This window comes from Diadema antillarum, unplaced genomic scaffold, assembly GCF_040938485.1.
Source record: "Diadema antillarum isolate AM-2024a unplaced genomic scaffold, OU_Dant_1.0 seq00000764_RagTag, whole genome shotgun sequence".
Classification (NCBI taxonomy): Eukaryota; Metazoa; Echinodermata; class Echinoidea; order Diadematoida; family Diadematidae; genus Diadema; species Diadema antillarum.
In genome coordinates this window covers 154,169-179,546 of record NW_027271654.1, presented here as the reverse complement: position 1 = coordinate 179,546, position 25,378 = coordinate 154,169, and the positions used below count along the sequence as shown (strand labels likewise).

Sequence of the window (25,378 nt, the reverse complement as noted above, 5' to 3'; positions counted from 1 at the left end):
TTGCAAAAGTTTCATGCCGCAAAATAAAAATAGAAAAAAAGGGCCATCTGCTCAAATTCACAGAAGTTACATGCCACGAATGTTTTTGGCTTTTACAGTATCTGTGATTGCTGGGTGTACTTTGATTGATCCTGACACACAGTAGAATGGTAGATCAGAGTAGCCTGTCACCTGACATTACTGTCCTCCCTTTGACAACTGCATCAGGGCATTGAATTAGATGATAAGTGCCTAGGTCAAGGGCGTGTCACAGGATATCCTGTCCTCTTCGGTAAATTGTGCCAGTAGGAAAGACATCTGTAGAGGAAAAAAATAAAGAAGGCTACTACCATTTTGAAATGGTGGAATAAACAAATTGTTTTTTTTCTTCGGTTTGTACCTGAAGATAAAATGAGATAAACCTCATTGCTATTAGAAAGATACATGGAAGTTGTATGCATTGAATTCTCAAGTAAGGGATCCATTGGAATCTTAAAAAGAAACCCTCTGCTAGAAAGTTGACACCTCTTTAGATTTTCCTTTTTTTTCACTTGATGAACAATGTTTTATTGCACTGTCCTTAGAGTTAAATCGAATATCATCACGGGACACCCCTGATAAGAAAATAAAGATTTGTTTGAAAGTAATCTGATGCTAAGTGGCAACTTTCATTTTCTTTCTGTCCTTCGTTTTTGTTTTACTAACCTGTCTAGTAGGGCCAGACACTTCCATGTGATGCACTAGCATTCAAAAACTGAGGCTATAGGCGTGTCTTCATCAGCCCGAAGTTTCCAAATAGCGCGCTATCTTGCGGATACCAAACTACTCCGATGTCAAAATAGCACGTCATTTGTGTAGTGAAGACGCAAATAGCGCGCTATTTGATCGGGAAAATTTCCCTCAAAATCTTGGTCTAGTTTGTGAACTAGCGCGCTACTTCGTGAAATAGCGCGCTATTTTGGGTGCGTCTCCATCAGCCTGAAATTTTCTTGATCCCTCCACGCTTCTGGTTAGCCAGCTGGCTATTGTGGAAAGCTCATGTACAAGCTAGTGACTGTGTACAGTACATACACGCACGGTGTATTCAAATAAGGGTCACATGTGTCTACTAGGCCTACTGTTGTTCACACCTTCAAAACCATGTTAAAACTCAGTGCCGTGCACGCTGGCTGTTGTTTGTACTTCTTCTTCTGGTCCACTCTACCTAAGCTGAAGATTCTTGCAGATCGTGTGTATTTGGGACTTGTTCACACATTGCAAATCGTTAATTTCATATAAGATGTTTCACTGGACAGAAGAAAGAGTAGCGTTATTGCTATCCCTTTGGAGAGAATATGCTGTACTGCTCACCTCCCTGGTTGTAGTATCGTACATACGGTGATATAGGAGATTTTGTGCGGGGAAATCCACTTTCGAACCGCGAGCTAAGCAGAGTAATGATACAAAGTGCGCATGCGTCAATTTTCGGGCTATTTTCCCCAAGCGGGCTGTTCGAGCTGATGAAGACGCACATTCGCCATATCGGGCTATTTTCCAAGACCACAAAATATCACACTAGTTTGAACTTCAGGCTGATGAAGACACGCCTTATGAGGAAAGCACATTCTCATGACAGTGGGCAAGCAAAATATGGTGGACTTGCGGTTATGCCTTGTCACTTCTCATCCTCAAGCCATGAGAATGTTTGATTGATTTTTCGCAGAGGAAAAAAAAATGATTAAGAAGGTAATAATAGAAGAAGGTGGCAACTGTGGAGAAGAAGGTGAAAAATATGGTCAGAATTGGTAGAAGATTGTTAAGCACTTGGAGGAAGAAGAGAAGGAGTAGGAGATGGAGGTATATGAGAAAAAGAAAGGTAAATACTGTAAAGCAAGATATTTTCGGGCCTGAAATTTTTACGAATTGGAGCTGACAGCCTTTTTTGTGGCATGAAATTTTCTCGAATTGCCACTGGTATTCAAAAGTGTAGTGTCGACAAAAACTTTTGCGTGCATTTTAATTTGGGGAATCTTTGCTCTTGCAAAGTTGTGAAATCAAAATGCAAGCGAACATTTCAGGTTTTATTGTAGTGATGGTAGAATTGATGGCTGAAGTCGAAGCTATTTGTTTAGTTTAAAGGATTTTTTGTTATGATGTCAATGAGACTGTGCATCACAGAAGTGAGAAGAATGTGACATGCTCCAGCATATTTCAGGCACAGAAGATATTTGTTCTGAGAATCTCTCTGAAGATTTTTCATCGCGCTGAAACAGGTGCTGCAGTACAATTTGGGTCAGCAAGAAAAACTGAAAGACACATAAACAGTAAGCTGGGCAGGGCAGTGGACTGTGTCTTCACTGATTGTGGAGATCTCTAATGTCATTGTCGTCCATGGAGTCAAGAATTTGGGGCTCCCTCACTGCCAATCATTGGCATATTCACCAGCATCTTTATGAACACCCGCCCATTATGGCCGTCTCCCAGCTCTCCCACCACTGGTGATGAAATCCGCGAGTCTGTGAGGCACAGAATGAGTAATTGGCTCTTAGGGGATTCTGCTCCTCTGATTGGAAGCAGCCACAAGATGCAATCATGCATGTGATTGTCTCCAAATGTCGTTGCAGGAATTAAAGATGCTTGCCTCTCTGTCTATGACTGGCATTGGAAATAGAATTTGATTTATGTTTCCTCCCCCGTCAATCTCTTTCTTGATTCCTTTAATTGTCTGTCTCCATCCCTACATGGAGCTGAAGTGATGCGGCTGTGAGATGATTTCTCTCCCCCTCCACCGCCAACCCGCTCCCCGCATCCTCGTAGTCGGGGATAGATGATGACGATGCTCATGATCATGATGGTGGAGTGGAGTCTTTGGCTGTGGTGGACTCCTGTTGTCTGTGTTGTCATCCAAGATGGTGACTTTGATGGATGGCTGGTCCTTTGGGAAGATCTCTTCACTATTCATGTGTCACTGTCTGGACGAGAGAGTCATGCTGTCCTGACATTAGCAGCTGATGTAAACAGCCCCCCCCCCCTTCAAAACCCACACCAATCCTGTGTTCTTCTCTCTCTTCATTTCTCTATTCGTTCTGTGATTTGTCACTCTTTCACATACAATGTACCTCTCAGTATTTCTGCAGTCTGTATGGAATCTGTATCTGGAATGGAAAAGCAAACAAACAATATACCTTCGCACTTTTCAAAATCATGAGAATACTGCTTATGTTTACAATCTAACATGACATTACATCAAGCTTGCATTACTGAGTGGGCTTCTGTATCAATTTTTTGTTGCATTAGATGGTGTGCTCATTTCCTATGATGGCCCTTTAAAGTACTTGGGCAGCTAGAGAAAAGTCTTGGCTTTTGGAGAGAGCTCATCAACAATGTTTGGCAAGAGTCCAAAACATCCTGCCTTGGAGTCTTTCCTCTGGACTGGTGGAATGAAAGATGATGCTTGGGAATCATCCATATGAGGAGTGCGGAGGAGTATGTTAGGGAAGAGAGATTTTGAATCTTAAGAGAATCATGTGGGGAATGTTTTTCTTAGTCCTCATGTTCAAGTCAACTCGGAACAGGCTGTTCCATGATGACACCCCTCCCCCACCCTACCTCCCCCCTGCCTCATATCCTGGCTTAAAGGCATTGTCGTGTTTCTGTGATGATTTGCTCTGGGAAGAAATTTTTACAATTATGTTCTTGCAGATCAACTGTGGAAATTCCCCCACACTTGTAATAAATCATGTTAACTAGCAAAATGGTAGTCAGACAATGAGCTGCTGTGAGCAGCTGCAAAAGGGAATTACTGCATTTTGTTAGCTTGCAGAGGGAAACTCCAGCTTATGTATTGACGGTTGCAAGATACTTAATAACATGACCTTTTGACATTCATAAATGATCTGTCTTGATACTTGCTCAATTTCACACAAATGTTGAACATTCTGCTGCCGTGATTTCACAAGTGTCTTCCAAGATAATTGTCCCGTTGTTGTTGTTGTTGTTGTTGTTGTTTTGGTGGGGGGATATTTTTTGTAGCAAGAGTGCCAAGGAGATGATCAAATGTCCAAAATATATCATCATTTGCTAAACTTCGAAGTTTACGCTAAAATGTCGCATATGTATGAATATGTACAGGCTGTATTCATGAATGTATTGTCATCAGAAAACTTTATGGGAGATATGAAGGCTTTCCAATGCCATGGGTGAAGTTCATGTATAGTGTTCCTTGAAATGTTCCTGGATGGAGGCTGTCTTTCCTCACAAGACTTGTAATCATAGTATTAAAATTATGACGATTATTGTTGCTACCTTACCAACCACATATGAGATGTTTCTTCTCGTAATTAACGTCATCGTCTTGTCAGGGTTTGTTGCAAGTAATATCGACTGTTATGGCTTGAAATGTATGATATGACGGGGGCCCTGGGGGCGAGAGAGATTGATGCGGAGAGATAAAGCATGCCACTCCAGACATCTGGATCCGATTCCACGTGTGTCTGACCCAATATTTGGGGCAAAATAGCTCGATCACACTTCTCTGCCAGATTCTAAATTTGGGAACACCCCCTGTGAATGAAAACAAGTGAATTGCGGGGATACGGTTTCATTGTGCTCCCGAGCTCAGATATCTGAGCCCTAATTGGAGGAAGGGAGATGTCAATTCATGGCTCCTAGAGATCAGGGAGGATCTCTGGAAAAGGAGGAGGAATATCTTCTCTACGTGACATCACAAAGTATAGGGGAGAGATGGATGGATGTAAAGAATATATGGCCTGTTTTCAAAACCATAGCCAAGTCTTAGAAGCATTGTGATTGTATCTGTGAAGCATATGGCCTATTTTCCACAACCAAGACGGTGGCGTAGGCTTTCATTCTTTCATTTGAAGAATTGTCGAGGGACGGGAACTATGTAGTCACCTTTGGGCAATTAGGTCCTATGTAACAAAGGGACATCATTTTTTTATGGCAATAGAAAATGATAATCATGGCTGTTGCTGAAAATGTGCTTGGGATTGGTAATCTTGCATCCTGTTATGATGATGGTGATGAGTTATTATCAGTATACAACAGCATCATCTGTCAACAGAGAAGTTTTTGCAATCCTGTTGTAATAAAAAGAGCAAACAGTGAAAAAAAAATATTACCAATTAATGAAAGTTCAGTATGAGAAAGATGTATCATCCTGTCAAGTGCATCATGCTTAAAGGTAGGGGATACCTTTTACAGACCTCCCAAAATGCAGCAAAACATTAAATATGAACCTCAGGGGACTTGTTTAGGCCACTGCTGAGAAATTTGGAAGTCAGCAGTTATCTACAATTTGAATAATGCACAAAACTCAACTACTCAGTAGTTCTGTGTGTCAGCCACACTTAAGCCTTTTTGTTGCAGTCTTCTGTATTTTTTATATGGTAAACACAAATCTAAAAGTATAAGAGCTGATGTAAAAACATATAGAGTGTGTGGCAAGAATGTATATAGAAATGTTTGTAAGTTTTGATGAAATTTCTTCACAAAATATACATGATGGACACACATGCAGTGCATGGGTCTGCAAAGGTAGCCTAGTAATGTATTGGAATTTACGGTGAGCCCCGAAAAAAATTCAATTCAAAATCTAACGGTCAATAAAAGTGTACTAAATGTTACCTTCCACTTTCAATACTTTATGGGAGTTTCTAAAATGATACTCTCTTCAACATACCACTGTATTTATACAACTCTTCATTTAAGGCATACAAATGGGATTCCCTACCTTTAAAGTAGCAACAATGACACAGAAAAGATGGCATACATAGGGATTCAACTCCTGCAAGTTTCCATGATATATGCTGAATCAGCTTTCAATATAGACCAAAAATTATCGATACAGCTGCCTCTTACTTTCCTCAGGAACACAATATTGTGTATGCACTTGACATTGTCTTTGTAGTCTTATGAATTGTTTCATAGATAGCGAGAGTAATACACAGCATGGGAGTTAAACAAACCTCTGTGAAGCGCTCTTCTGCCCAATCTTCTCTGAGGTTCCTTGCAATATCCTACTCTCTTGCAATGCTCTCTCATTCTTAATTATTTCCTGGCAAGCAGTATTCCCCCCCCCCCCACCCCTCCTCTGCAATATCCTCCACCTTTGACTGTTGCTAGGAGACAATGCCTCAATGTACCAGATTGGACTCCGTGATGAGTTCTCCATGCAGGGTGCTGTAATGAGGGCTTTATGGTTCCCATTATGTGCAGCCTATTAGGATATCATGGGCGAGTAATAACCCAAGGGTAAGGACCATGACACCTTCACAGGCTGCCTACATCGGAAGCTGATGATGGAAAATGATGCAGGGAGCACATTATTATCATTATTCTTTTTTTTTTTGATAGTTGGTTATTGTCATCACTTTCGTTACAGACCTTCTTCGTTTTACTCCTCCTCCATCCTCGTCCTATTCTTTTGCCCTTCCTTCTGTTTCTCCTCCTTCTTTCTCTGTAGTCCTTCTTTTTCATCTTTCCTCTTCTTCATCCTTCTTCCTCCTTTTTTTTTTCTTCATCTCTTTCTTCCTACCTTTGTGGTTGTTGTAATTGTGTGTGCTCTTCAATTTACTCAGTTGGCAGATGAGGTATTGAGGTATTACAGTGTGATGTTGACTTCTGTGTGATGTGAAGACAATTCACATCATGACGTATTTGATTTGGATGGAAAGTAAGCAGATTTTTTATTTCCCCTTCGAAAGAATTTTCCTTGCAGGTTGGTAATGAGGGAAACGTACATATACCTATTAATTCCTTATTCTTAATATTGTGAAACAGAATGAATCATTCATATAGAGACAACCATGACTGAGTGCACTTCACTCATGAAGTTGTGTTGAAAAATTAATGATAACAATGCATTATTGTCATATATCTTATTTGTTGGGACTGCAAGAGACATGTAAAATGCAAGCCCTAAAAAGCTTGACACAGTGACCACCTTTAAGTGTGCAATCATTGATTTGGGATGCACAGTAAAGGTGTAAGCAGGTAATTAACTGCATCTGTAGATTGACCAGTGCAAAACGTTAATGATTGGGTTCAAGTGACGAGGTTGTTGTGGATGCATGCACTGCTCCTTATTGGCCTACGGAACTGGATTAGATAATCAATTAAATGCAATCCAGGGCTTGCGTTATTTTCCTAAGGGTGATTGAAGAAGACCTGCCATTGATGCTACTGAATTTGATGCACTTTTCTGCATTGAATGAATTTGATGCTTATCTCTGCCCAAAGTCCAGGTGAATACTCCAAGGACAGTATCACTGGTGACGATTTGTTATCATGATCTCATTTCGAGGACTTTTTTTACCTGTCACATGTAAAGATATTTCAAATAAAACAAATAATGATATTACAGTAGACCGTGAGAAATCAATTTAATGCTGTTTTTTAAGTCCTCTTCAAGTAAGATTTTGAAGCAAACCATCATAACTTAAAAAGTATACTGTATAAGCTGAATATTTTGCGAGGTTTTTATTTTCGCGGATTTCGCGAGTCAGGCGCTATTCGTGAAATTAAAGACACTCGAAAATATTGATTCTGATCACGCTATGAATGTGACGTAAGCGTATACATTTCTCTGTTCGGTTTGATCGGACTCCACGATTGTGACTTTAACCACTTGCGAAATCGTTGGGAAGTTCCGATTTAGACTCACTAAATATATGGCGTATACAGTATTTGAAGCAAATGACTTGAATTTGAGACTGATAACAAATGGCTTATTGACTAGAAATACAGCTGTGAATGCACTGCAATCTTGCTAAATGTTTGCACTTAACAGAATTTCAAAATGACTCACACATACACATAACTAATTCATGTACATCAATAAAGCAGATGTATTTCTTCAGCAGGATGTCCACCATCTGAAAAGGCCATTAGCATGGAATTGCCATTATGTGTGGTGATCCTACAGGAATTCTTCTACTCTCAACAGCAGACAATGAACAAGTATGATGACACATTATAGCAATGGCAAAACTGCCCTCTCTTGCTATAAAGGGCTTTTCACACTTGTGTTTCTTAACCCCGGACTTTCTCTGACCCAGGACTATCGTTAGTCCCGTACCAATTTTTTCAGCTTTTTACACTCGCCAATTAGTCCCGTACTATCTCTTGTCCGGGGCTAAGGAGAAAACTGACCTTTTTACACTCGTATTTCTTAGCCCCAGACTTTCCAAACCACATGAATATTCATAATTACGCTGTGTACTGTACACGTACACGCACACACCGGCAGCACTTGATTACCTCGTTTCTGATTGGTCAGTGAGGGTCGGACTTCGTCTCCGTCGCTTAGCCCAGGATTATTTTTTCGTTCTGTTTACACTCACTTGCTTGGCACCGCAATTGCGGTGCTAACCCCTGCTATTTTGCAGGGCCAGATAGTACCGTACTATCGGTGGGGCTAGCCCACTTTGGCAAAAACGAGTGTAAACAGAAAGTGGGCTAAGGATAGTCCCGTACCAACGGTGGGGCTAAGGCCCCCCCTTAGCCCCACCGTTGGTCCGGGGCTAAGCAAAAATTTACAAGTGTAAAAAGCCCTTAAGTCTACCCATGAACAAAATAATGCACAATACGTTGGTGATGGCTGTCAAAAGCACTGTCAAACACGACCAGGAACTCTAGCCAGATGGCACACTGCATGCCCTTGTAATTTTGGCCCTCAGTGCAATTGTTGGGAAAAGTTGAAGACGAGATTGCCAGTATCACTTGTGCATGCAGTGATAAACAGACTTAATGTAATGAGAGTCACAGTTCATTATTGCCTTTTGCATTTAATTTGCGTCTATTGCATTGCTTAGCATATTCAGAATCCCTGGTAAATTTCATGTATAAACATTCTTTAATGTAATCAGATTTTTTTTTTTATGGCAATGAAACATCAGAACACAGCAGAGAACAGATTTTTCAATACTGAACCAAAATTTTAAAAGAAAATGATGAAAATAGAGTATAAGTTTTCCTTGTTTCTATGGCAGGCTTAGAGAATGGAGACATTTTCTTCCAATGATTATTTTTGTGCTTTGTGTTAAAGTTCTTCCATCTTGCATGGCCCTATTGCTGTCTGTTTCCCATGGAATGAGACTGCATTGCCAATTGATGACGATCGAAACAGAAACTTCAAGGAGGAAATAATGCATTTTGATTGATGTCTGCTATTGTCAACTGAAATCTGTGCTGCCATAGCCATGTCATACCCAATACCATGACACAACATCATAGCACATAATGGCATTGGGTGAACTCAGGGAACACATTTGTGCATGAAACTGCATGATTGAAGTTCTTTCATATACTCCTCAAATTATTTACATGATTCACAACTTCTATCAAAGCAGTCATTATTTTGGTTGATGATAAATGGGGTAATTTAAAATCTTTGTTAACATGAAGAAAGAATGAGCTTTCTGATATCAGCACAATGTTGAGGCCTAGAGTTAGTTGATTTTGTAGTTTGGAGTTTTGTAGGTAAGGTAAGCATTTTCTGTGGAAAAAAAAAATGTCTGAGGTAGATCAATCTACCTTGGGATTAAATTAAAACATTTACCGAAGGGAATTAAATTAAGATAGAGAGAAAAGGACCAAAGAAAGAAAGAAAGAACCAGAAAAAAACAGAAAAAGGGGAACAAACTTGGCTCCCCAACATCATCCTGGTTTTAGCAAACATGCCACATACGAAAATATATATTTCCAGGTTAGTGCTCCTTTCTCCCGTTACGGAAACATAACCTCTTATAGGTATTTGAAATGACTGGTCAAGTGAGAAAAGAAAAAAAGTTAATGATAAGTTTATTTTAAGAGGAGTAAGATTTTGTGAATCTTAATGTACTGTACAAGGGGAAATTTTTGCTCTGTGGAATTTTTCATGCATTTTGCACGACCAAAAACTAGCATGAAAATAAAAGGATGTGAATATTTGTGCCTGCTGTATGTACCACTATGTAATGTCTTCATTCCTTGGAATTAAAAACACGTGAAGATCATCATACTTGGTAGAGCACAAAAATATCCACATTTACAGTAAGCAAATAATCAACGTTGATGAAGGTGATGGGACAAACTATCACTTCCGAGGCGATCTGGATGTAGCTATCTTTCCGAAGCGCAGCTGAGGAAAGATAGCGTACACATTCAGATCGCCGAGGAAGTGATAGTTTGTCTCATTGCCTGAAACTAAAAGTTGATTATTTGCTTTATATTCCACATCTAGGGTCTTAGAAATTCCCATATTTTTCCACATCTGAAACCGTTTTAGCTGTCTTTAGGTATCCTTAGGGCTTAGGCTACGTGTGCGCTTAGATAACATTACAAAACAATGAATTTGCTGCGCGCACCGCGCAGCACCGAAGTGAAAGTGCGTTGCACTGTGTACTATCAAGTGACCTAGGTCACATGATAGTCCACAGTGCAACACACTTTTATTTCGCGCGTACTCATCTTGCGTTAGGACTGTGTGGACTGTGTGGAGATCAGCGAAACAAAAGGGACTACTAGTATCAACATAGAGTGTAACAAACTTTTCTTCTCAGGTGATGTGATGGGCAAAACTACGCTTCATCACGTGATCAGCTCTGGACCAATCCTATTGTAACATTCTTAGTATGTGGAATATAATAATATATATCTGTATGTTTTAATATCTACAATGAATATAGCTTCTCTCAAAATCAGAATCTGTTAAAGTTATAGATGAATGCTATTGATGAGGCTTTGGAAAGGAAGAGGAAGAACATTCTTGTACTAGTGAGAAGAAAAGTACTGGTTGTTGAACATGCATGAATATCACTACTTTTTATATAAAGTGTATGCTTGTAATCTAGATTCAACTATAGCAATGCCCATTTTTTTTTCATATTGAAATCAAATCCTATTTTGCCTTCAGGAGAGGTGCAGTGAAGAAGGAACAACCGTATGTCAAAGTTTTGAAAAACAGGGAATAAACTGGGGGAAAAAAGCGAAATACCCCCACCCCTAGTGCTGAAATGTAAATGAAATGTGCTTTATTATAAACAATAGTATCGTGTGTCAGTTGCCACCATATCTCCCACAAACATTTAGACAGATGAGGGGCATTTTACTAGCTTTGCTGGAGCATTAGTAAAATTCATGCCTGGTTCCCCCTGGAGATGAGTGGGTTGCCAATAGCAACGGCTGTTCCTTCATCCAGGGTTGCCATTTGGGGTATTACAGGCACGGCAGTGATGGGTACTGGAAACGTGACACTAATGGTAGATTTAAGGCTAAATCAATCAAATTTCAAAATGAGATGAAATCATGGGCAGCGGTGATGCAGGAAGTGTTGCTTCTTTTTAGAATAGATATATGCAGAATGATGGTAATCTTTACCCATCTGAAAAATTGTGTTTGCATGAACCAAACAAAGAAGGAAAAGATTACCTCTGTTTGGAATATAAGATTGAACAGTTGGATATGTGGATTGGGATACTAAATGGTGTAGAAACAAGATGGTTTAAGTGCTCAATTCAAATGCTGTATGGACAATGATAATAATAAAGATGGTTAAGAATTATCATTATGTATATCACTTTTTTATAACACATAGTGCATCAGTGTCCCTTTGCACTCAAATTTATAGTTGTAATATTTATCAAACAATGCTAACTGTAATTATCCTTGTAGAATATTGATGTGTATGCTATGAAAAATCAACTTCATTTGTAGGCATTCAAGAAACATTGAAATCCGGCAGGACCTAGTCACGTTTTATGTGTGCTCCAATATTCTTAAAGGGAAGATAAACCCCAAGAGCAATGTGGATTGAGTGAAAGCAGCAACATTAGTAGAACACATCAGTGAAAGTTTGAAGAAAATCGGACAATCAATGCAAAAGTTATGAATTTTTAAAGTTTTGATGTTGGAACCGCTGGGTGAGGAGACTACTAGAGGTTATGACGTATGAGTGGACAACAATACCAAGAAAATATAAAGAAAATTCTGCAAAAAATTCATTTTTCATGAAAATTACAAATTCCATCAACTTGATATTGACATATGTTAAGGGTAGCAATTATTCCCCCTGCTTTCTGAAAGCGGTTGGTCCATTGCTCTTTCATGATTCTAGAAAAGTGAATTTTTGTTGAATTTCCTTTATATTTTCTTTGTATTGTTGTCCACTCATACGTCATATCCTCTAGTAGTCTCCTCACCCAGCGGTTCCAACACCAAAACTTTAAAAATTCATAACTTTTGCATCGATTGTCCGATTTTCCTCAAACTTTCACTGATGTGTTCTACTAATGTTGCTGCTTTCACTCAATCCACATTGTTCTTTGGGTTTACCTTCCCTTTAAGGGCAACTGTGTAAAAACATGCACTACACTACAGTACAGGACTGCAGGAAAATGTTGAACATTGTCATGAAAGGTTTAATCAGGAAAATGACAGTGTACTTGGGATTTTCTTTTGCCCTAAGGTGGATGTAAGGATATATCATGGAGAACCTCGAATGCTGTTGTTTCCTTGTAAATTAGCCTTGAGATGAGGTGACGTTGGCTGAATGCGTTTGCACACTGCATACACGCAGACCACTCTAAAAGTGTCCCTCACTCAAAATTTCACATGGACGTGTCTCTGAGTGCTCTCCCATAATTAGGTTTGGTGTAGCTGGCAGAGAGGCAGGTGCCTGGAAGCAAAGCCACAAACTGGTTGGCATGGGGGAATCATATTTATCTATCTGTCTATCTATCTATCTATCTATCTATCTATCTATTCATCTATCTATCCATCTATCCATCTATCTATATATTTATCTATCTATCCATCTGTCTGTCTGTCTATCTACAATGTATTTCTGTCTTTGTGTCTATCTATCTATCTATCTATCTATCTATCTATCTATCTATCTATATGTCTGTGTATCCATCTCTCTCCCTATCAATCAGTCTATCAATCAATCAATCTAGCTATGTATCTATCAATCTATCTATCTTTCTATCTATCTATCTGTCAATCTCTACATCCATGATCTATCTGTCTTTCTGTCTATCTACCCCCCGTTATGATCTGATGTGCTTCTTGAACAAATTAAGACAAAACATTATTACATTCCATGTGTCATCTCGGTGAAATGGAATTTGCTTTGAGTAAAATTTTAGGGTATCAGCCCCGCCAATTCATATTACGTTCTCCAGTCCATTACAAAATACTGTCATGTAATTTTGTTGTAATAAAGATATGCCAAGTCTGTTGATATAATGCTGGGGGTGGGGGAATATTTCATAATCATTTCATTTGATTATTGTGTGGGCAGCATCGTTCGTCGGCACTATGTGACTTGGTGAGGCCGGGACCTCGTGACATTTTCTTTTCTGCAGAGAACATGATTGTCTGAATGTATGTCTGTGTCATTGATGGATCGTTTGAACAGCATCTAGGGTATGCCCAGTAGCATGAAAACAGTTTCATGCACACACAGACAAATGAGCATACGCACACACACATAAGAAACACATTCACACACACACACACGCACTGGCATCACGCATTGCAAATACTTTTGCACCGTATACACTCACAGTGAATGTATTGACATATATGTAAGAATCTCTCATGACCTGTCTGCATTATTTGTGCATAGGATTTATTCAGTGTACAAATGAATGCAGGTGGATTTTAAATGCAGCTGCTATTCACCCCATTCCCCATGAGATTGTGTTATCCCCAGTAGATTTCTTATATGACCCGCCTAGCATCTTTATCCTTGAGGGCCTACATGTGTTTTCCAAAATATTTTCATGTGTGTAATTTTTCGGGCTCGGCCAGGTAAAGTGAATGAGACATTCTTTTCATTCTGCAGAATCAAAACATTAAATGGTGTTACGTATAACTATCAAAGTATTCATCGAATGTATTTCTATTTTGCGCTAGTTTCTGGTTGTGCAGAATACATGAAAATTTACACATCAATTCACACTTCTACGGTATAATGTTTGGTAGAACCGTTGCCACTTCAAGCCAGTTTGATAAAAGACAGACTGTGTTGTCTAGATAACTGAGCCAATCATAGCTTGCTTATTGTAAAGAAAAATTTCTACACTGGTTTCTACATTCATGTATATGTGAGTATGTGTGTGTGTGTGTGTGTGCCAGAATATGTTACTTACTCGATTTTAATAGAGTTTGTTTCATCAGTGCTTATCAAAGCAGGATTTATCTGTTCCAAAGACATACGTCCTGTTCCAGTTTATAACATTTTCCTCTCTCTTTTCCATCTCGTTGCAGAAGGAAGCCCCGGAAGCCGCTGGTAAGGAGAACGGTCCATCAGAGCAGCCGGCCGAGAAACCGCCCAAGAAGCCCGACAAGCCTGAGAAACACCAACCTGTACAGTCCCCTTCCTCTCCCGATGAGCAGCACGCAATGCTGGTGAGTCTCCCTCCGCCTGCCAAGTCTTCATTGATTGGGGCTGCTCACAAAGACTACAGTTCTGTACAACAAACAAACAAACAAATAAATAAATAAACAGACAAACAAACAAAAATTAGAGGATGTGCATTTGTGCATTCAGTTGATAAAGTGAAATTGTATGCGCTTGATATGTGATCAATAATGAAAGTATTTTGATATTGTTACAATGATACTACTATTACTACTTCTACTACACTACTACTACTACTACTACTACTACTTCTACTACTACTACTACTACTACTACTACTACTACTACTACTACTACTACTACTACTTCTACGACTACTACTAGTACTTCTACTACTTCTACTACTCCTGCTACAGATAATATTATTAGTAATGATTAAAAGTGATAATATTTGTAATCATGATGTCAATATGGTAATCGTGATGATCATAACAACAACGGCAAGGACTTGGTGCACTAATACTGTCAGTGCCATAACTTTCTGGATTTCGGGATTTACATTTCTAGCACAAGTAGAGTAATAATGGTTAAGATTCTGGAATTTTTTCATGTGAGCTTGATGGTCCTACCCTTATCAATGTGTAAGATATTTTATCTCACCTACAGATAGGTGTAGTAATAGTATGGGGACAGGACTTTTATATAAGGCATAGCCTTTCTGTCTGTCTCCGAACACTTTCAAATGTATTGTATTTTCGTATTGATGCTTATTGTGATAATTCTTTTCTTGTTATTATGGTGTTGTCAATTTACTGTATTCTCCTGTTTTGTTTTGTTTTACCGAAAGTGTTGAATAAATCTGAATCTGAATCTGAAACATGTGTATAGAGATTTAAAAAAAAGAAGTTGTAGGAATAATTTTGTTCAGGTGTTGATATGGTGTCAAATACCAGTAATAATGTTAGGAACTTTGACATCTCATTTACATCAAGTTGTTCTACATCTATATATTCTCATCAAGTGAGAGCTGGAGTTTAATGATCTTCAAAACTTTCTACCTCAAATAAGTGCCATCCACAATTTTGAAAAGAAGTAGTGAGTTCCTACAACATCTCGCTTCTCTGTATCTTTCCAGACTGACGGAAATGCAAGTTTTCTGCGAGCTGCCCGTGGCGGCAACTTGGACAAAGTTCTGGAATACCTCCAGGGGAGCACGGACATCAACACAAGCAATGCAGTAAGTCCAGGATCAGTCTTTAACTTGATGCTAGTTACAACCAAGTGGCTGACAGTGATACGATTCATTAATAGGATGGTATAGTTTTGGTTGAGACCTAACTTCAGGGGGGTGTTTTTGGTGAGATGAGAAACCTCTTTTGAAATATGAAAGGGCATGTAATTCCATGAGGAATTCAATATTCTTATAATGAAAATTGGTTTTTAAATGGCTGAGATATCCAAAACAGCGCAATCCTAATAAAATGGGATGTTTCAGCCATTCCATAGTCGATTTTCATCAGATAAACTTTAAATTCCTCCTAGAATGGTATGCTCTGTACTACTTCATAAGTGATTTCTTGGCATCTCACAAAAATTTAAAAGCCCAATCCTCATCTCCGCCAATACTATACCAGCCCTTTAACAACCAATTTCAACCCAAACAGCTGTCTGTTTATTGATCAAAAATACAGTCATTTGCAACTTGTTTTGATATGTGGACACAGGTTCTGTATCATAATTAAATACAATTGATTGTATGATTGAATGTATGTCACTGGTTTTGGTTTACGTTGTGATAAAAACAAACTCGTGACCAATAGCAGCTGTGTTCAGTGCAAAGTCCAAGACCTTGTACTAGTTCTGTAATTTGAACAATCATTGTCAGTAATAACATTGAAATCAATATTGTATATTCCTTCATTCATGCATTCATGTATTCATTCACTCATTCATTCATTCATTCAGGGGATTTTGTATCTACAAGTGTACTTTTATTTGGGGGAGGGGAGGGGCGAAATTTACATTCAGTTATGTAGGAGCCAGCATTTCAGGTTTCGAACGTTTGTGGAAAGATAGTGGAGAAGATCGAGTAGTAATCAATATTCATGTCACACCTTAAATAGTATATGAATGGTGTATGAATTTTAAGCAAACAATAAATAGCACATTAATCAAATCAAAGCATGCTTGAAGTTGACTTTGTCTTGAACACATTTTGAATGTCATTGACTCTGTGTAGCACATAACCACGTTTAGACTTGACAACTCATGGCTCTTCATTATGTAGAATAGCCCTCATGTTCAGTATTTATAATTTCTCTTATGTACTTATCAAAATTAAGGTAGCATGTGTCATGGCTCTTGTACGTGTCACACTGTAAACCAATCCGCTTTACTTACCTGGAGTACTGAGTGATTCTGTATTTTTGTCATATATTACTTGTGCACATTTGATAGAAACTTAATTCAATTTTGCAATATGTAAAGACTCCTGAAAAAATTATAATGCATTCATGGTACCAATTAGTGGGTAGGCAGTATTGGAAAAGAATCAGCAAAGGCTAGCAGTTTGAGTTCTGGAGGATAGTAAGAGCCACACATAGGATGTACCGTGACAACTCCTTTTTCTTTTCCACAGAGGTTAGATGCAGAATAATACTCTAACCTAAATTTTTATTCGTGGCTTAAACAGGATTTTTAAGAGAATCCTCAGTATTTTCATAGTACCTGGGATTTTTTTTTTTTAAGGTGTTGTTATTTCTCTTGATATGTTACATGTGCAAGCAGCTCATTTCATCCCCCTAATCTCGAGGCCTGGATATTACACTATCTGTGCAGGGTCCTAGCATGTCTACATCTTTGCTGGCAAATGATATGATATTAGCATATTGGATCATACATCAATATAGGGATTGCCTGACTGTTCATGGGAGGGTTGGAATATATCGAGGGAACAATTTCAAATTAATGTTTCAGTATGTTCTCATTCACTGAACAATGATAATTATTCAGTATATGTTACAAGTCACCAACCTTTGTTTTTCATTCACTAGTCTCCTGTAAGCAGCATGTAATCGTGAGGAAAAGACAATTTTCTCTTTCATTCTTTCTTTTGGTATTTCATGAAGTAGTAGTAGTACAAAGAAATACGGATGTGAATTCTTCAATTTCTCAAGTCAACAGTGGAATCAATCAATCTTTACTTTAGACTTACCTCCAATTGATACAAGTAATGAGTATTTTGTTTTTGTTTCTGATTCTATTTCATTTTTTTTCTTTAGGGAGAGGGAAGGGGCATTCCTTCATTATGTAAGATTTATCTAAAGTTCATTTTGGTTGTCAAGAGAAAGAAAAACAACAACATGATTTTGCAATTTCATATAATACTGGTTACTCATCCATATGGAATGAATAAGATTTTCTAAAACATATTATGTAACATTTATTTCATATGATATCAAGTCAAAACAAAATCAGAATTATTTCCTTTTGCTGCAAAGGATTGGCAAATGCCCTAAATCGACGTGAATAAGCGCTAAATTGATGGGAAAATTTCATCAAATTTAATTGAATATTCCCGATTGTATGATGCACAACTGACTTACAGACTGATTGCTTCTGTCGGAGAGGGATAGTGATACATGTAAAACACATGACCAGCACAGATCATCCAGAGTATCATTAGGAGACCATCTGATATTACAGTGAGTAGGATTACGCGTAGAAAGCACCGAATACATGCTCAGCAAGAAAGTGGGCGTTGGCCGCCGGACAGCATAATATGTACAGGCTTGCTATGACCCAGTTCTTCCACATCATGAGACACGGGCAAAGTGTGCACAATTCTCCTATATATATATACAACACTCTGCCTTACTCAATGGTGTGTGTGGTGAAGATGCACAGAGCCCTCTGGTGTTTGGAAGAGTACAACTTGATTTTCCTTTGCCCTTGTGTGGGTCGAATTAGTTGACATCAGGAGAAGTGGCTCTCCAGAGCTGAGATATCTCCACATGAATGAATTATTGATTCAAGGGGTAGATGTAAGGCACTAGGAAACTAGAGACACAGTGTTTATGAATTCTGTAGCATCCTACCTCTCTGTACACCTTCTACTTACTCATCATACATGTATTATGAGCTTTGTTAAGTCTAGCAATGAAAGGCGCTTTGCATTGTAATCTGCTACCTAGTGTGTCAAAAGTGAGTGCCAACATCATGCCCCTTGCTAAATCAGAGAAAGTTGACGTTTGTGGCATATTTGAGAACTGAAAAGTTATTGCTGTGTGTGTATGAGAAAGACTGTAAAATAAAAGTATAGATGCAGCTCAAGAATTTTGGAAACATCTGATGGTTTACTTGTCAACATTGATAAGAGTATGAGTGTGAATTTTAAACACTCACAGGTAAATTAAGCGTGTGCAATTTTAAGAGCTCCTCAGGACAAGTGTAGAACTGAGACAAACAAACTAGCCACATGTATGTACAACAAGACTCGGGGGCTCCAAATGCACCTAGTAATAGTTGATTTATGTACTGACATAGCAATGCACTTGACTCATTTCATAAAACCCATTGAATTATCTTTTCTTCTTATTTTAGAAGCCACCCAGTTATGTCCAAAATAAGCTAGTGTTTTAAAACCGAATAGGTCTGTAGATTCTACTGCATTAATATATTTGCCTCATACTTAATATTTTACTTTATAATAAAAGATTGGGATGGCAGGCGGGCCAAAAAGTTGAAATATTTGCAGGTGTGGACGTATGTATCTGACATGCTCACTGTTCTTTGAAATAAAAGCTGCAGTAGTTGATAAGCAAGGTGTAACTTGGTTCTCACAGACAAGTCTTTTCAACTACAGATTGGCTTGCATTCTTTGGAAATGTACAACAGCCTGGAAGAGAAACAATCATTCAAGTTTTGTATCATTGCAAGTTTTGTATGTATGTGTGTGTGTTATTGTGTGTTCAGAGGGAGGGGGATTGTTTACTGGATGATTGCTTCATTTGCATAATTTGCATATCTAAGGCTGTGGATTCAGTGAGGGTTTAGAGGGAGATGGAGAGAAAGCCCAGGCATAACACCCTCACTGTTTGGGGCCCCTCACATGGAGGATGATTTCCATAATGGAGACAGCAGACTGGTAAGGGAGCCCTGCCGATTGTGAATGCCAATGTCATTACAGAGTCATGATGCCGTCTCCGCGAAGTCAAATGTGCCCCTCAGAATAGGAAGGGAACTAGCGTGGTGGCAGACAATTCAAATCAGGAGAAGATAACCTCTCAAAGTTGATATGAGGCTCGTGATGTATTATATATCACAACCAAGCGTGAATAACACACATATTTCTTTTCCCGAGACAACACAGAATCAGGATTAATATGTGTGTATTGTCTTTGTGAATTTTAGCTGAACAGAAGTACTGAAGGAAATGGTATAAACGAATTTATTCATAGGGATTTGAATTAAAGGGAGAGAGCAATTTGTTGCAAAGGATTCAAATAATTAGAAGATGGCCAGATGAATTTGAAAATGGAGCTTAGAACTTATCATACATCCATGTAAAAGTGTAACTTTTTTCATTTTCAAAAGAAAAAGAATCATGATCTAGATTGATATATTGTCTCTGCTGATAGAAGGGAGTTAGGAGAGAAATAATATTTAGGAATGTGAGTGAGGAGTGGAGAATATGATTTGGTGGTACAGATTTTGACCATTATGGTAAGAATTTCCAAGTCAGGTTTTTAATGCCTGTTGATGTGTGAGAAGAGTTTACAGAAAGCTTCTATGGTACAATAGTACCAATATCTGCATTCATGTGGGTATCATGCTGCACTCTTATCTGCTGTAGTAATATAAAAATAATAAAGACCAACTAATTTATCTTTTCAGTCCCTCTTTTCAAACTCACACAATGGCTAATGTGTTCATGCAATGTCAATATATCATAGAGCTTTGAAATCATGAATGATGCCAGGTTTTTTTTTTTCTCTGTTCTATATTAAGTTAAGCAACATTCTCAATTTCTATGTGTGCAAAGATTCTAACATTGACCCTAACTAATCCATCTTAAAATGATAAAGCACAGCTAAAAGTACTATTAAATCACTTTCACACTACACAGCATAGGTCACGCTTCAATTTTGTTTGTGTTGTTGCTGTTCAAATCTAATGTCGAGACATCGCTCTTTTGACCCCCAAACTTTTTTTTTTTAATTTGGTGTTCCTTCCGGCCCCCAAAACGGCCACAAACAATTACAGAGAGAGCCAAACTTGGTCGCAAACTTGTTGGTTGTCCGAACTTAAGGATTTCACCTAACTAGACGCAATTAGACATCTTCCCCTGGGTAGAGAATGCTGGGATTACATATTTCCTGTTTGTGTTTGGGTGATTTAGTCTGAAGCTGTTGTTGATGGGTATAAATGATCTCTGGTCTTTGGCCCATTGCAGAAGACACACAACTGTTGAGAGTTGTTTTAGAATGTGCCCTTAGAATAAGATTGATAAATGCAGAATGTGATAATTTGTATGGTGTGAAACTTCTGCATCTTGATATCTAGGCCGATCCCATGTCATGATGAGAACAAATTTCATTGTGATGGACAAGTAATGATAAGGGATTTACATGTGTTCTTAAACTTTGACACTGAATACTTTATCACTTTACTTCTACATTACAGAATGAACCATTTTAATCTGTACAAAAGATATTTATTTTTTGCCAGTGTCTGTGGCTTAAAAAAGAGAAAAGAAAAAAATGCATCATATAATTAACTTCTTTTTTAAAATGAGATTCTGTGAGAAATTGCTCAATGATAGCAAGTCTCTTGTCTTTTAATTCAGTTTGACAACATCTCCCCCCCCCCCCCATATCTACAAAGAATGTATAATATAGTGCTTGGCAAATGTAGATCACTAAAAATTAGTCATTTATCCATAAGTGAACTCTAACTGCCACATACAAATGATGAAAAGTGATAAGATTGTTCGTTTAGACTCTGATAGCACAAAGTGTACGTAAATCATTTTATGATTCTAGATGCATTAAGTCAGTGTTTCTCTACATTTTTGTCCCCAAACCGGGCACCAAGAAGTCAAGAGTAAAGGCAAGGTGTGCCACAGTGAGCACCGAGTAGTAGATTAATAGTTAAATAGTCTAGAAACACTCTCCAACATAAAAGATTTCATGCTGTACGTATAGAGATTGATGCAAATATGATGATGATGACACGAGAAGCAAAGATTGCCGATTGCCATTAAGTCAGTGTTTCTCTACATTTTTGCCCCCAAACAGGGCACAAAGAAGTCAAAAGTGAAGTCAAAGTGTGCCACAGTGAGCACTGAGTTGTAGATTAATTGTTAAATAGTCAAGAACTATTCTCCAACATAAATGATCTCATGCTGTAGAGATTGATGCAAGTATGATGAAGATGACATGAAAAGCAAAGATTCCCGATCAGATATCACAAGCATGCACGCACGCTGCATTGCAAGGGATAAAATATCTCCAGTGGCTGAAATAATAGACACACAGGAAGTAATCAAACATGTGATTTAAGTGTTGCCTTGACATCTAGTTCCCTCTACCCTCCCCTCCCTGATTCTTCCCTAAGCCAGCGATATAAAGAATATGATAAGCATGGGGGGGGGGGAGGGGGATGGTGGACTTTTTTATATTTCTTTATATTTTCTGTCACATGCTGATGAGTAAGGGTAGAAAGGATCAGGGAAGGGAGCATAATATGTGGCTGGTTTTGTCAAAGGAAAGACATTTTAACTGAAACTACAAAAAGCCGGGTTACCTCAGCATCTCTCCCCCCACCCCCCATTTCATCTCAACCTGGCGACTGAGGTGAATGCCGGGGCAACCGCAGAATCAGCTGTCTGGTCCCAGGATTAAGCATGGTTTTTAGAATAGCACTAGGTATTGCTATTCCTGTGTCCCCATCCTTTTTTTTTTTTTTATTTAAATACGTGGAAGTATCTCGACTCGCGTGCAGACATTTTCAGAAGATACGCTATGCTACAAAAACCATGCGCCGAGTCATAATGCATAATCTTGCATGTCTTTGATAGCTGCAAAATGAGTGAATTCCTAGTTACAGGCATCTGTGATTATGTTTTCGTAATAACTGCATTTGCATTCTCATGATGAAAGGAATACAGACTGGATATGTTCTCTTTTTGTTCAAATTATTAGATTTAGAATTTGTAAAACGTTAATGAGTGCCCTATTGACTTATCCCATTGTAAGTACTCTTCAGCCCTTTAACATGGCATTTTCATTGATTTCTTAAGTTTCACCTGCCCAAGTATGGTAGGGATGTCCATTGCTTTTCTTTTATATACTCACACTTTGAAAAACATTATGGTGTCTGAAAGGGATCCAGTAATTATGGCCATCAATTAGGCCCATAGAGAAAACCCTCTGTATCTCCCCCATTAACAGCAGCTTGATCCCTATACTAGATGTCAATTTATCCTCCACGAGGGATGGTTTCCCAGGGGCTGTCTGGCCAAGGTATGGGGTAGGGGGAGGTACACATGATCTCTCCTGGGGCAGGTAGTGCAGTGTGACTTGTTTACTCTATAGAGTCTATTAATATGTCCTTCTCATCAGCCAGTATGCTAGCATTCAGGAAAGGCAATCAGACTTAATCATGTTCTTTAAAGTAGATGGCCTTAAAAGAGGCACATGAGGCCTGGACTGATATTTCCTGACCTCCTGATCTTGTTGCAGTAAACAGTGGTAAAGGCCATGCCATCAGCCATTTTCAAATATATCTCAGCTGGGGGCTCATCACTCAAGAATATGGCAGAGTCAATTAAAGAGAAGAAAGAATAATGAAATATCGTCACCAGTTTGTCAGGTTTCTAGGGCTCATGCTAACTTTTTTCTCTAGTGGCCCATTTGGAGCATTAAAATCATTAAATTTGAAATGTTGATGGCCTGAAAAAGAAATGCAGGTGGGCTAAATTAAAGGAAACATAATCTATTTTGAATCCTAGTTACCTGGTCATGCCACCAAAAGTAATGCTTTTTAAATGTTTGCTGGCCCTACATCAATTTGAAGTGGCCTTGGGCCACTGCCAATGTCAAACCCCCGTTATCAGTAAGTCAAAAAATTATATGATTCCAGTTTAAGCCATTCCTCCTACCTGTACATGCTCAAGGATTTTTCATTGTATGGAATCCAATTGAATGTTAATTAGTTGTTGATGTGTTTGGCAAGCATTAAGCCAAACTTTCTGGTATTGGGGACAACTCAAGTTGTGAAGGTATGCATGAAATTTTGACATGTTTGATAACTTGTGTATTTTCATGGACTACACAAGAATCTCCTATACTATACCTTATATTTAATACTCAGCTGAATAGTGGAAACATTCTAAAAGTAGTGGCATCTTTATGGTATGTAAAAAAGTTACTAATAAAACATTTTTGTATTTAAGGATACTGAACTCTTAAATTTCATCCAGCAGAAAATTAACCATTGAAATGGCCAACATGGCACTACATTTGACAGTACAATGAACAAAGGAAAGGTTGTCATCTTCTGTGAATGGTAATTAGGTCTTTACTTTTGATAAATACATATACTTGAGTTCAAATAACCGAGGTCAGTCAAGTGAAGTTGATGGGTGTGCTTGTGTGTGACAGTGGGCAAAAATAACCACTAAATGCACAGGCTAATCCCTCTTGGCTGAAGTAGATAGGATTATGTGGCAATTGGATATGTCTCTGACATCACTAGGGATCAAATGGAGTGGGGGGGGGGGGGGAGGGATGGGGAAACAAGAGGGAGATAGAATGGGCCGTGTGAGAGCACAGACCCTCTTTCAGTGGCCATTGCCCACTTACCCCACCCAACACTACCCCTCCCTCCCCTTAACTCAGATTGATTACGACCAACTTTTATTCATTATGGTGACAAATCGAAATGTGAAGAAAGACATGCTTGGGGTATGTGAAGTTGAAGATTAGGTGCGATTAACCAAAACAAATATCTGTCTTTCTCCCCCCCCCCCCCCCCCTCCACTTGCTGCCGTGTCATCAAAAGGCAATCACAGCTTGGATAGGATTGAGGGCACTAAGCTGAAATCAAGAAATGGAACGGGGATATTTGACGTAGATATGGTGTCATAGATGACAAAAGGTTTTAGATGGATTTTTTTATTAAAAAGAAAAGAGAGATGGGTCGCAGCAGAGGGACATAAACATCAGTGGCACAACTGCCTTTTGTATCCAATGTATTTGATCCCAAGGCAACAGAGTCACTCGATCATTGAGGATACCAACAGGCATAACCATGATAATGAAATGACCATAGATGCCATGTCCAGAATATCACACACGTAGCTTAGCGAGTTTTCGGAGGCTCATTGACTGAAACAAAGAGTATGTTCCAGCTCCCAAGAATTTATTGACATGAGAAAAATGTTATGAAAATACTATTTTGATAAATGCAATCAGAGGGAAACTGACCAGAAATATAAATTTACAAGTGAAATTTGTTTTATGTAAAATCTACAGCAATCTAGTGGGCTTGAGAAACAGTGTAAATGCACACTTGGTACTCCAACACTATTCACATATGATGTGTCGTGCCACACACTGAAGTTCTAGCACAGCGAGTTTTAAATAGGATTGTTATTACTTGAGCACTTGGAATTCGGATCTCACATGGAAGCAGCGCTGGTGTGTGCAAATGATGGCGATGTCCATAATGCAGTAAGGCCATGCCAGAATCCCTGAGAAAACCAGGGAGTACATTGTAGTTTCTTGTTGTAAATCCCCTACGGACCTCTCTTATCTGTCCTCTTAATGCCAATGAAAGTACCAAGTGGCTTATATCATGGTCTTTTGTGGGTAAATTGCCCATTAATGATGATTGCACCCATAATTTCTGCCAGAAATTGGCATGGAAGTAGTCCAGATGATTATGATATATGATAATGATGTTTATTTTCAGCGACAGCTTTATAATATGAATTTGTTATTTCTACTGCCACTACCACATCCATCATCGTAACTATCAATCATATCA

At 38.6% G+C, this 25,378-nt stretch overlaps 1 protein-coding gene across 1 annotated transcript in view; it reads left to right on the top strand.

Annotated features, from left to right (window-relative positions):
* LOC139738668 (uncharacterized) overlaps positions 1–25,378 on the top strand; it is a 200,088-nt gene that overhangs the window by 27,578 nt on the left and 147,132 nt on the right. The window contains 2 exon segments of the mRNA XM_071649281.1: positions 14,233–14,373; positions 15,462–15,563. Coding sequence (XP_071505382.1) covers positions 14,233–14,373; positions 15,462–15,563 — 243 coding nt within the window.